General features: G+C 35.3%; 1 protein-coding gene across 1 annotated transcript in view; it reads right to left on the minus strand.

Annotated features, from left to right (window-relative positions):
- The window catches only part of ATG5 (autophagy related 5), a 128,599-nt gene that overhangs the window by 89,938 nt on the left and 21,125 nt on the right, over positions 1 to 17,536 (minus strand). Inside the window, exon 4 of the mRNA XM_007085492.3 lies at positions 8,715 to 8,793. Coding sequence (XP_007085554.1) covers positions 8,715 to 8,793 — 79 coding nt within the window. The remainder of the gene's footprint in view (positions 1 to 8,714; positions 8,794 to 17,536) is intronic.

The following is a 17,536-nucleotide window of genomic DNA, read 5'->3' on the forward strand; positions in this document are numbered from 1 at the left end:
CTCAGGACCAGTTTCTATCGATAGCATTTTTCCCCTTGATATGGTTCAAATTTTCCTGTTTATTTGCATGTATAGTAATAATTAGTTGTATGCTGAACCCTGTAAATATGGTGTGGGTTTTCTAGATTGTATTGTCTTTCTTGGTGAGTTTTGTTCTGCCTGGTGCCTCTCTGTATGATCCCAAGAAGGCCTAATTTTAGGCTTTATTAGAGCAGATCCAAAGCAATCCTTGCTCTTTAATGGGAGTTGGCCACCCTTTTTCTGTAAAAGGCTAGACAGTAAAAGTATTAGACTCGTGGGCCATACAGTGTCTATAGCAAGTGCTCGACTTTGCCCATGTAGCCCAAAAGTAATATGTAAATGAATTAGCATTGATGGCTGCATTTTAAAACAAATTTATTTACAGTCACTAGAATGTATATTCCACATAATTTTCAAGCTTCACAAAATACTATTCTTGTGTAATCATTTTTTCAGCCACTAAAAAATATAAAAACCATCCTTAGATCACAAACCACACAAAACAATCAGTAGGCCAGATTTAGCACAGATCATAATCTGCTAATCTTGCTCTGAGATATAACTCTTACTCCTATAGCATGGTCTTTCTGGTCTCAGATAAATGTTTAGTTATGTTAACTAGGTCTCTCTCCAGATGAGCTGGAATCCAACCTCTCCAGGTATAATGGGACCTATCCCAATCTAACATGCATTCTCTAGTTGGCCTTGAGGAATATTGCCTATGCATGTTTAGCCCAACTCTCAGTAAAGGACTCTTGGGAAAGTCACACTGATACTTTCTTCTTTGATACCCTGCTTAGCAAATTCCAGCTGCTTCAGTGACTCAGAACTCCAATTTCTGCATCCTTAACTCAGCAGGACTTGCCTGCTCTATTTGAGTTTCATTCCCCATGACACAGTCAGGAAACTGCCCTGAAGCACAGAGATGGGCTAAATGTGGTGCTCACCTTGTTTGTTCTTTCTCTCTAATGTCCAGTGCCTGAAAAGAGCTCTACTTCATATATTTTGTCCAGTTTTATAGCTGTTTATGGCTGGAGGAAAAATCCAATCCAATTACTCTGTCATAGCTGAAAAGCAGATGTTAACCTCAATAAATATTCAATGAATAAATTAATGGCTAAACAAACCATATTTTATAAAGTTTTAAGTATACATGACCCTCCATGATCTCCACCTCCTTCACACCATTCTGCAATCCCTTCCCCTAGACTATAGACAAGACTTTTATTTGCATTTAACCAAAAGAATATGGCAAAGGCTATGGGATCTTACTCCTACGATTAAGTCATGCTATATAAAACTCCAATCATAGGGTGCCTGGATGGCTCAGTCAGTTGAGCATCCGACTTCAGCTTAGGTCATGACCTCATGGTTCATGGGTTTGAGCCCTGCATCAGGCTCTGTGCTGACAGTTCAGAGCCTAGAGCCTGCTTCAGATTCTGTGTCTCCCTCTCTCTCTGCCCCTTCCCCACACGCTCTGTCTCTATGTCTGTTTCTCTCTCTCTTTCAAAAATAAATAAACATTAAAAAAATTTTAATGTCTCTAGCTCTAGAGACTTCTTGTTGATTCAGTGAAGTAAGCTGCCATACCAGGAAAGTCCACATGGCAAGGAACTTCAAGCAGCCTTTAGATACTCAGTGCAGCCTCTAACGTAAGAAAGAGCCCTCAGTCCTACAAACACAAATAAATGAAATCTGCCAGCAACATGAATGAGCCTGGAAGAAGATTCTCAGTCTCCAGGCAAGAATGTAGCTCAGCCAACACCATGGTTACAGTGAGACCCTAAGAAGAAGAAAGATCCCCAGAAACTGTGAGATAATAAATTTGTGTTGTTTTAAACTGCTACATTTGTGGTGATCTATTACACAGCAACAAATAAATAATATAATACAGTACTGACAGATACTACGAAACAACCACCAATATTTAGAGCTGGCAAGTACCTGCAGCAGAAGCTGACTGTGATGTGCACTCAAGAACAGGGAGAGCTACCTCAGACCTATGTCTTCAACACATAGTGAAGAAGCAGAGGTATAGTAAATTTCCCCAGGGAGACACAGGGGCTCTTGGCCTAGCAAGAAAGGATCTGTTCGTCAGAAAAAGGGTGTGGGGCAGTCATACAAATTATTTAAAGAACAGTCAAAACCCATAGTAGTGCCTTTTAAGCATTGTAGGAAAGATAGAGAATACTTTGATCCAAAAACCTAATTTTGGCTAGTCACAATTATTCTGTAGTGTTTGCACAGAAGCACTTACCTTAATGCTGACCCTCTTTTACCTAGCAAATTTGAACCATTACGCCTAATAATCACGGTCAAAATTCAGAATTAAAATTTGTGCTCTTATCAGAACCAAGTTATACCAATTTAGTACCACGTTATCAGGACAGAAAGAAAAACACCAAGTTACTGTTGACTTTGTTTACTCATGAAACTCTTACTTAGGATATGCAATAGAACTGGGCATTTTAAAGAGCCCACTATCTTCACCTGATGTTACTATATTTTTGAATCACACTACAAATTTCTCTTTTTAAAAATTTCACACACTGTAAGCAACTTTTTAATTATAATGCAGCTTTGCAAACAGTATGCCTATAGGAATAATGAAAATTTCAGATGAAAAAAACCATAGAGAAAGAAAAATAAAGGTAGCAAAATGTTAGCAACTGGCAAATCCAGGTAAAAAAATATGTAGATGTTCACCTGACAACTCTCAACTTTTCCAATACACATTTAAATTTTTTAAATAAAAAAGTGAAGAAGAGAAATAATTTTCTCAATAACCTAATGAAGTTTAGGAATCAAAAATGTCCTTGATGCTAATTAGAAAAGTCTGAAGAAGTTACCATTTTCATTCTTGTTTTGATAAACAGAGAAAGAAAACAAAGTAAATATCCAGATCTACGTTTTAAAGCAGTTAACGCTTTACAATTATGTAATATTTCTCTCTGAGAATTCCAAAAATAATGTAAAAATTTCTAAAAACATTTTAATTTTCTGAATCATCCTTACAACCTTTTGGTTCTTTACACAATATCATTAACTTTTAGATCTGCACTGTTCTCCAAACTCATGTTATTCCACATGTGGTCTGCTGGACCAACAGTATTGCATTACCTGTGAATTTGTTCAAAATACAGAACCTCAACAGCCATACTATGGAAGCAGCCCAAGTGTCCATATCAATAGATGAAAGGATAAAGAAGAAGTGGTGCATGCATGCATACACATGCACACACACACACACACACACACACACACACACAAATATACAATGGGATTATTATTCAGCCGTAAAAAAGAATGATTATCTTGCCCTTGTCAACAACATGGATAGAGCTAGAGTATAATGCTAAATGAAATAAGTCAGTCAGAGAAAGAGACAAATCATTTGATTTCACTCACATGTGGAATTTAAGAAACAAAACAAACAAGTAAAAAGAGAGAGAGGGAGAGAGAGAAACCAAAAAGCAGATTTAACTATAGAGAACAAACTGACGGTTACCAGAGGGGAGGTGGGTAAGGGGATGGGGGAAATAGGGGATGGGGATTCAAGAGTACATTTATCATGAGAAAAATAAATAAAAATGTATATATTCATAGCTTCAATATCATTGATGACCCACAGTCTTTACAGTAAGGCAAGAATTATTAACTTCATCTATTCATAGTGATGGCAGGACAACTAAGATTAGGATAATGGCTGGTAGAATAGTTCAAGCTGTTTCTACTTCTTGCATGTCTATTGTACTTATGTGAGTTAGGTTAGCTGTTAACATCAATGAAATAAGGTAAATCACTAAGGAGCTAGTCAGGAGAACAATTATAATGTATGATCATGAAGTGTAAAAGTTGTACAATAGGTGATGCTGCATCTTAGAAACCAAGCCAGAATGGATATGTCATCAAGATATGAGGTGTTTGAGGGGCACCTGGGTGGCTCAGTCCATTAAGTGTCTGACTCTTGATTTCGGCTCAGGTCATGATCTCACAGAGATCAAGCCCCAGATCGGGCTCACACTGACAGAGGGCTCACATTGATAGCATAGGGCCTGCTTGGGAGTCCCTCTCTCTCTTCCTCTCTCTATGCCCCTCCCCCATGCACACTTTATCTCAAAATAAACTTAAAATAAAAACAAGATATAAAGTGTTTGAACCTATAATTTCACTTTGACAAAGTTATATAATTTTTACTAATACCTCACTCATTTAGAAAGACATAGGAGTTATGATACTGACTTGACACCAGTTTGAGCAGGTTTGATTCCTTCCTTTCTTATTTTACATTTATGTAAGAAGATTCTTCAAATGTATGATATGGGGGAGGGGGGCATCCATGTAGTCATTTGAGATAAGTAGCTATTAATTCTACTATTGGTATTTGTTTATATGCAAATTCCTCTAAAATTAAGAAAATTATTAATATCACTGCTGTTAATGAAATGAATGAACCTATGGATGAGGTAGTATTTCATATTGTATATGCATCTGGATAATCAAAGTGAGCTGGTGGCATTCTTGAAAAGTCAAGAAAGTGTAGTGGGAAGAAAGTTATGTTAACACCTACAAATACAGTTGTGAAACAAATTTTTGCTCAGGTTGAGTTAAATGTATAGCCTGAAAATAATGGGAGTCAGTGAACAAATCCTCCTATAATGACAAATAATGCTTCTATTGATAAGATGTAATGAAATTATGCTACTACATAATATGTATCATGAAGAACAGGGCCCAAGGATCAATTAGCTAGAGTTAAGTCCTGCTAGACCTCCTATTGTAAATAAGAAAATAAAACATAAGGCTCATTGTACAGCTGGTGATCATTTACTATTTCCTCCATGGAGGGTGGTTTGTCAACTAAATACGTTTTCTTGTAGGAATGGCAATCATTATGGTAGCTGATATAAAATATGTTCATGTGTCAACATCTATGCTGACTGTGAAGTTATGATGAACTCATGCATAGTTCCATTGGAACTAAAAATCCAATGGAAAAAAAAGAAAAATAAATTAAAAAATAAAAAAGCAGAACCTCTGCCTTCAGCCCAAACCTACAGAATCAGAATCAAAATCCTCACCTTAACAAGACACACAGGTAATTTCTATGCGCAAGTTTGAAGAGCACTGCTCTAGACATTAAAACTCATTTACTATGAACATTATATATCTATTCAAATGACAAGCATCAAAGTCAGTTAAAAAGAAAATACCTGAAAGCTTTTTAAAAGATTTCCCCCACCAAGAATTCAGTCTGAACTACAAAATGATCCAGTGTGTGTGTGTGTGTGTGTGTGTGTGTGTGTGTGTGTGTGTGTGTTTATGCAGACAGAGTCTCTTGGAGAGCTTATTATTGCATAAAACCTAATCAAAATCAAGTAATATCTTTGAAAGCAACTGTAAAAGAAATAAATTGTAAGCTGTATGGTTAAAATACAGATACCATTTGGCATACTCGATGCAGTATCATAAGAGATAAAATACATTCATATCAACTGACAAAGTTATTATTTGATAAATTCAATCTGTTGATAAACTATTATCTAGAAACTAAAAACAAAACAAAACTCTGCTCCCTCATTCTAAAAGCACTGCTTTGCTATCTGCAAATGTAATGCTTACTCAATTTTATTGTAATCAATCAAAAGCCATAAAGTAATGCAACAGAAATGGACACATCAATTAAACACTCAGGGACAACTTTTGAGGAAAGCTAAGTTTTATAACCCTAAATAAAGGGAATTTAATTTACAGAAAGAAATCTGGGCAATAATTTTCTTCCAACACAGGCCAGGGGCAGAAAGTGTACAAAGGGCAGCTATGAGAAACACGCTGGTAGTTTGAGCAAATTTAAAACATCCTCCATAATTTCCTTATTAGCTCTAAGATTCCGCTTTTTTTTGTATTTCTCTAATAAATTTCCCATCTGGGAAGAAAATGTGTGACCTACTAAAGACCTCAAAAAGCAATTCATTTAAAAATACCAAGAGGGGCGCCTGGGTGGCTCAGTCGGTTAAGCGTCCGACTTCAGCTCAGGTCACGATCTCGCGGTCCGTGAGTTCGAGCCCCGCGTCGGGCTCTGGGCTGATGGCCAAATTCTGTGTCTCCCTCTCTCTCTGCCCCTCCCCCGTTCATGCTCTGTCTCTCTGTCTCAAAAATAAATAAACGTTAAAATAAATAAATAAATAAATAAATAAATAAATAATAAAAAAAATACCAAGAATATACCATTAGATGTAACACAAAAATCATTTTTTTTGTGAAAAATAACTATTTTCCAGAACAACAACAATAAAAACTTAGGGAGAATACTGGCACTGTTTTATGGTTTTACAAATATTTTTAATGTGTGGCTTAGTAGAAAACAGATAAATTATCTTATTAGTTTCAGATTATAACATTAATATGGAATCTGAAAACATATCAATAAACATTTTGATCTGTGACATTAAAATCCCTGATTCTGACCTTGTACTTTGAACAGATCTTTTTCACAATCATTATTTTGTAACATCATGCATTGACCATTTGGGAATTATTTGTTTACTGAATTAATGTCGATCTCCAAATGCTGACACATTTCTTACATAAGATTTCTTAAAAAGCAGATGTTAAAATGACCACCAATCTCATCAGAAAATTGTTTTAAGAATAATAAAGCTGTCGAGCTCATGGTAGCAGATATGTTTTCCAAAATTCCAATTTTCACTTAAAAGTTCACGTTATCACTGGCAACAAATATTGTCAGTTGCTGTCCTTGCAATGAGAGATTCACTTCATTTATTTTAAAAAACTGTCTTACAAATGCCCAAATATGAATAACCACGCTCTGTCAGTCACTCTTTCAAATAAAAAAATGGTGTTTCACGAACAAAGTGACTTGTTTGGCCTGCCCTCAAACAAGGGCACAAGTGCTTTTCCTTAAGACAGCCATCATTTTTGACATACAGCAGAAGTGCTTTATATACACTCTCCATTTCATCACAAAGCAGATTGAAAAGGCATGTAGTTAATAATAATCAATAACCTGTACTGCTTCATCCAGAATAGTCTTAAGTGAACGACTGTGGCAGTGAGGAATACAATAACCACTTGCACAGTGTGGTGCGTGCACTGCCCGGCTTTGTGCTATGGCACCAACAGTTTTACCCACCATCTCTTTTGCAGGTGAGTACAAATGGAAACACAGAGGAAAGGGAAACTAACATCTTATTATTATTACAGAAATAGATTTACCCTCATGGATCTTTTCAAAGAGCTTCGGGTACCCCTATGGGTCCACAGACTGCTTTGAGAACCATTACACTAAAACAATCATAACAATTTGAAGCTTTTCCTATCATTATTACAATCCACTGATTCATTCAATGGGTAATTACAGAGGGCTTGGTATGTAGTGCCAGCTGGGCACCATACAGTGTGTGAGTGTTTTGAGCGTCTCTGGGTCATTCACTCATGTACCTCAAGTTTGTAGAATAGTGCTTGGCTGGCACACAGCAGGTTTCTGGTATTTGCTGAATAAATAAATAAAAGTGTAGCTGTGATATATTTTAACCTAGATTTCAAAGTCTTAAAGTGCATCCTTCTCACCCATGCAAATAATCTAATTATGGGAATTATTTTTCAACGTAATGGGAAAGACTAACGTGTTAGGCAATATGGAACCTTTACCCTCATTATTCTTGGAGTAGTTTTATCTTCAGACCATCCTAAACTTAAAATATTATATATACAGGCAGCCTTTGATTTGCATGGTACCATAGTAACTGAAAGTCACATGTATCAGAACCATATCCTCACTCTGTATGGTCCTGTGGTAATAAAACCTGTGGTAACATGGTACTGTGCAAAGCACATTAGTGCAAATGACAAGGAAATAAACGCCAATGACCCACACACTCACTTTTAGTAAAATGGAAAGGAAAGCATCTTAGGAAGAATGGGTGAGCAGCCTTTAGGCAGTGACTCTGAATGAGTGCCGCTTACAGGAAAGCAAATTAGACACTTAAAACGACTTTTCAATCTTTTAACATACCTCCCTCCCACAATCCATAACCCTCTGAGAATCACTGCCTAGTGATCAACTAATAGAGGTTTTTCAATCCTTCGATAGTATTCGTGAATTGCTTGGGGAGCAGGGGCTGAAAAATCAAGGTGGTTAAGGGGAAAGACTGACCATGTTATAAAATACTGGGACGAAATTAAGTTAAAATAAATCTGGACTGGTCTTAAAAAGTACAGGAATTAAAATTTCTCAAAACACACTCAGATCTTGTCTTTGGACTTCTGTCTCCTAACCCTTCTCACAATTCAATCAAAATAGCCTTAGAGTTACTCAACAGTGTTAAGCTGTACCCCTCCCTACTCCTATGCCTACATCTAAACTCAGGACTTTGTCCTTCCTATTTGAGATTTTTTTTAATGAATATAAATATTCCAAAATATTTCAGATTTTAAATGTAGTACATTCAGTTCCAACAAATAGGCATTTATACATACAATGTTTAAATGGATCTGCCAAGAGTTAGGAATAAATCGAAACCTATATGGATGAACACTAGTGGCAGCTTAGGCATTAAAAAGTATCATGGGAGAGGCAATAAACAACTTCGCTTAAAACAAAAATTCTACTCATAAGTCTACTTACTAAATACCACAAGTGGGATAAATGGGAAATGCTACTTCAACTATACCTTAAAATGCACTGTGATGTTCCAAGGAAGAGCTGAACTTGATGCAAGAAGATCAAATAACAAACCAATTGGATAATGCCTAAAAACAAAAGAGTACGTTTTAAGAAAGAGTATTTTAAAGTTATAACTACAACTACAAAATAAACTTCAGCACATATTGTAACATCAAATATCAGGGGGCTTTAACCACAAATCACAGGAAGACAACATTTTACACAGTTACTTGCCTAAGCTAATATGGTATTGTTGCCAGGTACTAGTCCTTCTTCTAACCATTTCATTCCCCAATGAAGCCTCAATATACATAATGGGATTGTGCTAAAACATCGTTTATCAGTCATGACCACTATTATATCACAGTACTGCAATACCTGATTATCAATCCCAGTGTTCATATTGGACAACCAGTTTTTTAAAGCTTTTTAAATTTTTTTTTATTTTTAAAACAACTTAAAATTTTAGAAAATTTTAAGAAGAAGAGCACCTAAGAAAGCATACAATCATCCATTTTTGGTTATTACTACAGCATATAAATTTCCAGCCTTCTATTTATGCATACATATCTAAATATAGATTAAGCTTATCCTTTATGTAATACTATACCCTGCTTTTTTCATATAACATCATGTCAACATTTTCCAAAGTCACTGAATATTTTTCTGCACCCTCAAACTAAAGTGGTTTTTTTTGTTTGTTTGTTTATTTTTGAGACAGAAACAGAGCGTGAGCACGGGAGGGGCAGAGAGACACACACACACACACACACACACACACACACACACACAGAGAGAGAGAGAGAGAGAGAGAGAGAGAGAGAGAGAGAGAGAGAGAGAATCTGAAACAGGCTCCAGGCTCTGAGCTGTCAGCACAGAGCTCAACGCAGGGCTCAAACCCACGAACTGTGAGATCATGACCTCAGCCGAAGTCAGACGCTCAACCGATTGAGCTACCCAGGTTCCCCTTTTTAAAATAAATTCTATGGGGCACCTGGGTGTCTCAGTCGGTTAAGCGGCTGACTTCAGTTCAGGTCATGATCTCTCAGCTCTAAGGCTCATGAGTTTGAGCCCCGCCATCAGGCTCTGTGCTGACAGCTTAGAGCCTGGAGCCTGCTTCTGATTCTGTGTCTCCCTCTCACTCTGCCCGGCTCACGTTCTGTCTCTTTCTCTCTCTCAAAAATAAACATTAAAAAAAAATTTTTTAATAAGAAAAAATACATTCTGGACTTCTAAATAAGAGAACATTTCCTAATATAACTTTATTCACAGTGAAGCAAATTATTTAGCAATAAATACAAGGTTAATAATACAAACCTTGCAGATTTCAACAAACCTTATTTTTAAAATCATCCTTTCAAAGAATCTAAAGTGGCTTAAATAATGAAATAGAATTAAATAATACTCCCCAAAAAAGCAAAAACACGACTAGCTGGTATCCTATATGGTTCTGTCCTTTGAATGTCAGTGAGTTATGCCTAGATTTAAAAGCTGAAAAATTTGGAAATATATCTAATTCCTCTCAAAATGGTGACCCAATACATTGCCTAACCAAGATTCAAATATTAACTAATACTAGTTATGTTTGCTTACATCTACACAACATAATTGTGAAAAAGTCATCAATTACTAGAGATCATGTATTTATTTAGAAATAATTTAGAATGCCCTGCTAGTAAAATAAAACAGTAGGTAGTTTTAGTCACATATGTGTTATATCTCTTAATAACACCCTCGAACGTCTCTATTTGAAAGTTAGCATCTAACACAAATCTTTCATAACCAAATATGAGTACTGAAGGAAATTCTGGATTACCTAAATAATAGAACGTTTCCTTCAGAAACATTTCAGAAGCCATGGAAGGGGAAAAAAGAAAAAAAGGAAAAAAAAAGCCCTAGCCTGCCAAAAACTAAAATAAAAATAATAATTAAAAAAACAAAATAAAAATGCTGCTTTATAGAAAAGTTATAGATTCTATCCAATTCTCATCCTTCTCTCTGAACTTTTTTTTTTTTTTTTTAACTTTTTTATTTATTTTTGAGACAGAGAGAGACAGAGCATGAACGGAGGAGGGGCAGAGAGAGAGGGAGACACAGAATCGGAAGCAGGCTCCAGGCTCTGAGCCATCAGCCCAGAGCCTGACACGGGGCTCGAACTCACAGACCGCGAGATCGTGACCTGAGCTGAAGTCGGCCGCTTAACTGACTGAGCCACCCAGGCGCCCCCTCTCTGAACTTCTTAAATTATATGAGCTCTATATAATGCCTTGTATTTTTACAAAAGAGACCTCTGTTAGTTCTATTCTAGGAATCCTATTTCATCATTTTAGGAATTATTTCATTATTCATCAATTATTCCCATCTATGCTTTAAAGATAAAAAAGACTAAAATAGTAGCAATTTGGAAGAATAATGGCATGCCTAGAAGGATGATACAATAATGCATCCTTCCATTTTCTCACTGTTTCACCTAGAATATCATATTTCAAGAAAGCATAAAGTAAGGATCCAGACCCCATCTGCTTTTAGGTATCATTAACACAGCTGAAAGCAAAAAAATGTCTTGTTTTCCATGCATAGTGGGAAAGAGAGGAAACACTGACAAGGGAAGATGTTATGCAATTATCCGATAAATCAGATGATTTTTACAAAAAGACAGCAGTACTTTAGACTTTAGACCGTAAAACTGATCATTTACGTGAAATCTCAGATTATGAGTCATTAGATGATATTCTAGGCGAATTTTACAGAATTCAAAACTAATTAATGAACAATGTATTTTTTTTTGGTTATATATATATGTATGTATATACTTATATAGATAGATACATATTTTTAAAATTCAAGTTAGTTAACATATGGTGTAGTGTTGGTTTTAGGAGAATTTAGTGATTCAGCAACTTACATATAACACTCATCCCAACAAGTGCCCCCTTAATACCCATCACTCATTTAGCCCATCCCTCCACCTACCTCCCCTCCAGCAACCCTCAGTTTGCTCTTTGTATTTTAGAGTCTCTTCTGGTTTGCCTCCTTCTCTGTTTTTATATTATTTTATTTTTCCTTCCCTTCCCCTATGTTCATCTGTTTTTGAACAATATATTTCTAAAGAGATGGCATTCTTATCCACTTAGTCGTTCAACATCAATAATTCCATTATACAATATTTTATGACAAGAATCTGGATCATTTTGCTAAAAAGATGTGTGATAGTATTTTTACATCTTGTATGCTATTTGTGCACTGCAATTTACCTGATAGGAAGCAGGTAAGTGCTAAAGGCAGATTTGTACCAAAGATGACAGGAAGGAATCATATGACGTAGAAATGAAAAAGTATTGATCATTCGAATTGGTATTTACTAATGTAAACACAAGTTTTACAACAAAATCATGATCTGTCAAAGGTTTTAAAAACTTCTTTAAGCATTGCTGTAAAGTACCAATAAGCCAGAACCTCTTAGAGGTCTATTTACATGACAACAAATGAGTAGTTAGTTGCATTCAGAAGACACTGCCCATTTCAGGTATCTGTACCTTCAAAACCAGGAAAATACAGAGTGAAAATCTGAATTTGCTGTATTTAAATACTTCTTAAAATCTCTAATAAAGTTGTCATTCACTATTCCTTTATTCGTCTCTAAGTTATTTATAAAATGACTTAAACATATGTCTGTCTGTGTATCTAAGTTCACTTCCTCAGATGGTAAATGAAGACTCTTTATCCTGATAAATATTAGGATGAAATTTAAATATTATGGTTCCTAACACTTATATTTAAATATAAATGTATGTAAAGTATTAATATAAAAGCATTCTAAATGTATAGCTAATAACTACCCTGTAACACTCCTTAAAAATAAAACTGCACCAAAAAAACTATTTACTTCCTTATACTGTCCGGTCAATATCTACAGCTTATATACGGCTCAAAGCAGGTGTTTATGTCAGAATGATTTTGATGCAAGGATACCAACTCCAAACAAATATACTATCTGAATTAACTGGTTCCAAGACTGCTTATTTCTGATGAGTTTACTAATATGCAAGAAAATCTATAACCAAAAACAGAACTGGCAAAAATTAAAGGTACTGAATTTCTCTTACACTATAATCTGATTTACATCAAGGGTTTCAAAAGCACTAATTTGTACAACTCCTCTAAATAGATATTCTACATAGTTTTGTCAGGAGGCTGCTAACCCACAACACAGAAACCACATAAGCCATAACTATAAGTAAATCATAATGTAGCCATTTATCTGTTATGTTGCTACTCCTGCCAATCTAACCTAAATTTAACAGAAAAGGAAGCGGTGAGGATATGAACCTGGAATATATCCCAGAAGAGAGCCAACAGTAAAGGTTCCATCTACCGCCCCATAACAACTGACTATGCCAGAAGTTACTGTGAGGTCTATTTTTCACATTTTATTCATTTTCTTTCTCTTCCTTAAACTGATCTAGTCTTTTCTAAATTCAATTTCTCAAAATGAGTAATATTTTCATTATTCTTTGCATAAGCTGTTTCTTCTTCACCCTTTCATTACTGCTAAAATACATACACACATACTGGCCACATGTATAGCAATAACGGATATGTTCCTAAGTCAGCCAAGGGTGCTCACAGTAGTCTAAACATCTGCAGTGGGATAATAAAGCAGTCTTCTAACATCAGCAGCAAAAGAAAGCTTCCCCATATACTAGAGAACTGTCATCCTACTCCATGTCACTGAAATAAATGCAGCCTATTCATAAGTCTGTTACAGTGATTCACTAGAAACAGGATTACATTTCATTGAATAAAAAAGGGCACAACTCAAATGTACACCAAAGTAATTTAATGATTACAATAAATTTTGCCCTGCTTCATCTATGGAACAAACAACTGTAGACTAGCACTGTGTTTCACAGCTTTCTAAACCTATTCTTATGCATGAAAAATTACAAAAATAACCAAGGGGATACTAAATGTCTAAAATGCTAAAGTAAGCCACATTTCAAAATTCAAGTTTACAAAATAATGTATAAAATTTTAGAAGTTCAAAACCTTAGAAAAATGACTATCCATAAGAGAGAAAAGCCTGCACAGTGTTTATGATTAAGATGTCATTTTGTTAAAATTTACTTCTGAAACCACACAGATATAGTATTAAATTCTGGGTCATTCCGTTTATGTTTAAGATCAAAATCAGTGCCGCTTTTTTTTTTATTCAAAAGGTAGTTTCAACTTCTTTCAACAATCAGTCCTGAAAATAAGTCAGTTTACCTAAGATAATAAGAAAGGAAAACTTTTTCTAAAACTTATACTGAAGGCCTAAGATCTAACCAATATTAGGGTATACAAACAAAGTATCCTTTTGAAGAACCAGAAACTGTTCTCTTAAAATAAGTCTAATACAAAAGCAACAAATACAAACTTTGGACACTTGATTTATGGTAAAAAGAAACTTCACCTTTTAAAATGCAATGTTAGAGCACCCTCTGCTGACTAATCAACTCAAATCACTCTTTAAAAAAAAAAAAAAAAAAAAAAAAGATCCTTACATTTGAGTTAGATCAGCACTTTCCACCTGCCATGTAATTTTTAAAACAAAGGACTGTAGAGGATAAAACACTAATCAAATAAAGACCCCTCGGATTCTCTCTATAAATCAACAATATCCTAAGTATTCATTATGTGTATACCACTGCTCTTAAATATCTTTCTATTCTAAGACGGACAATTAACATAAGCAATGCAGAGAGAACATACAGAATTAAAAAAAAAAAAAAAAAACTAGCAAACAGAATATCAGCAGGTGTGGTAGAAAGAGCCCTGAACTGAGAACTCAAAATCTGATTCTACTCACTCATTTGAGCACGTTATTTTATTGATTGGAGCCTCATTTTCTCAATAAAAAGAAGAGACTAATTTAATTTAGATTCATTCATGCAGTGAACATTTACTTAGCACCTCTTACGTACTGCTACTTAAGGTACAAAGCCCATACTGAAGTATCTCGTGCAGATATTTAAACAATCATAACAATAAATATGAATAGGACTTCTAGAGTAAGAAAGAGTATCAATTTATGCTCTTTCTTCCTTCTTTTATGAATTATCTTGTGTTTGATTTTTTTCTCACTTGACTTTATTTAAAACTCCAAAGAATCAGGTATAAGAAAGATGTTATCATCCTACTCAAATACATGTTCTTCTACTCTTTAAGACACTTGCATGGTCTCAAAAGTCCAAGTCCTACAAAACTTCAGTGGTAGCTGCTTCCCTACATGATTATCCTATATGAAGCCCACTGCTTAAATGCCAGACATTGATAGCCTATGACTCCTTTAACACAGGGAAGATAACTCCTTTAATGTGGAAGAAAACTGCAATAGTTAGGAGGAAAAAGAGAAAAAGGTCAAGACTTAGCCCAGAGGTCCTAGGTTACATTCACACCTCTGGAAGCTATTGCTTCCTCAAATACATGGAGTACCTAACAATATGGTAGTTAGTCCCCCAATATCTGTAGGGGATATATTCCGAGACTGCCCCAGCAGGTGCCTGAAACCACAGATAGTACCAAACTCAACACATTTTACATTTTTTCCTATATGTACCTATGATAAAGTTTCATTTATAAATTAGGCACAGTAAGGGACTAACAACAATAACATAATAGAACAATTACAATAAGTTATAATAAAAGTTACATGAAGTGGTCCATCAAAATATCTTCAATGTACTCACCACTCTTCTTGTGATGATGTGAGATGATAAAATGCCTACGTGATGAGATGAAGTGAGGTGAATGACATATGCATTATGGCACAGCGTAAGGCTACTACTGACCACCTTCCGACAATACGTCAGAGGAGATCACCTGCTTCCAGACCACGGCTGACTGAGGGTAAGTGAAACTACGGAAGCAAAACCGCAGGATAAAGGGGGACTACTTCACTAAAGGCAGAGTTTTAACAAAAGCCATTAAACACAATGAGCTTACAACAAGACATATAACTATGAGAGTGACATCACGCATAATAAAAAGTTATCACCCCAAAACCTACAATGAAGATATGTGACCACAGTTACTTTCATATAAGCTCTCTAAAAGTAAAACTAATTTTAATTTTACTCTTTAATAAAAGACTTTCAGAAGGGATAAATCCTGACAAAGTAAGGACATGATATATTTAAGCCAAGATCATTACTCCATAGTAACAGGGAGAAATGGGTCTAAACATTGTTTACTGATACAGAATACAAATGTGTAGAATACAAATCCTATCAAATACAAAAACCACCACCATACAGGATGGATTAAAAAGCAGCTGAAGGATGATGACTAAGCACTCATTTACTTATAAAAGTTAAATTGAGGTTTCCCATCATTTTCAGAGTTTCTCATTTAGGGGTGGTTTTGTACCCCTCCACCCCGGGACATCTGGCAACATTTTTTATAATCATGACTGAGGGAATATTACTAGCACTGGTAGGCAGAGGTCAAGGCTGCTGCTAAAAATCCCACAATGTATAGGATAGCCCTTCCACAACAAAAAATTATCTGGGTCAAAATGCCAACAGGGCTGTTGTTGAGAAGCCCTACTTTACAATGATAAAATTGAAAAGCCTAGTGTCAGTCACATGGATTCTTACAATAATGTGTATGCAACTAATACACATAAAGCAATGTAACTTCAATACCCAACTATAATACAGATAGAACTGCCAAGAATATAGATATATCCTATTGCTACTCAGCCACAATCTTTCCCCCTCCTTCCTTTCCCTCTACTCTCCTGATCCTTGCTCCTCTTACACTTCTTTTAAGCCACCTTCCCATTCCAAAACCTCCAATTCTGAGAAATAAAAAGAAACAGAAAACATGGACTTATCTGTGCTGTCTGAGATCTAGAACTAGTCAAGAGTCATAATGAGTCTGATATATGACTATGAAGCTCATCAGTACGGTTTTTACTAAAAAATGAATGCTATAAAGAACTGTGTCATCCTTTCCCAGAATTGCCTCAAAAAGTTGGAGACGTGACCCATAACCCAATACAAAGTCACCTTGTAGGTTTCTAAACCATCATGAGAAATCTATTCACTCGTGGGAATTCATCAACACAAGGTAAGTTCCAAAAGTTCACTCCTTATTTCTAAGTAATGCTTGTATTTAAGTCAACTGCACTTATTAAACATCTACTAGCTTCCTCTTTTATAAGACTCTTTTTAAACTCTTCATTTTAATACTCTGAGATTCAGAATCCAAGTCTACTTTTAACCTATTTATACGTTTCATATTTCCTTCGAGTCTTGACTCAGTCTATTATCTTTTCATTCAACTACATTCATATGGCAGCATTTCAACACCTATATCCCAGCATACCTTGAACCTTTTTTTTTATATGCCTCTCTCTATAATTTCTCCAGTTTCATTAAATATTTTTGGAAGCACAATTTACAAAACTCCCTACAGTAACAGAGGAAGCACAAAATACATCATCTGTACATGGATAAGCCCAGATTTAGGATTTTCAATATGTTTCTTCAGAATGATATAATATCAAAATTATTTTTCACATAAAAAGAAAATCAATATATTTTAAATACTAAACCAAGGCTAGATAAAATGTGCATATTGGCACAGTGATCAACTAAATGTGGCAATCGGTTGGAAAGATGCCATTTTAGGTAATCATGTGCATATAAAGATCTATTATAAAAACTTTGGAAATAGAACCAAAATTGAATACTGTCACAGAGTGACATTCTTAGGGGAGTCTTAAATGTATCTGAAGAAAGGAAAAAAAAAAAAAACCAACAACCGCATAACCAAATACAC

Source organism: Panthera tigris, chromosome B2 (assembly GCF_018350195.1).
Source record: "Panthera tigris isolate Pti1 chromosome B2, P.tigris_Pti1_mat1.1, whole genome shotgun sequence".
In the NCBI taxonomy this organism is placed as follows: domain Eukaryota; kingdom Metazoa; phylum Chordata; class Mammalia; order Carnivora; family Felidae; genus Panthera; species Panthera tigris.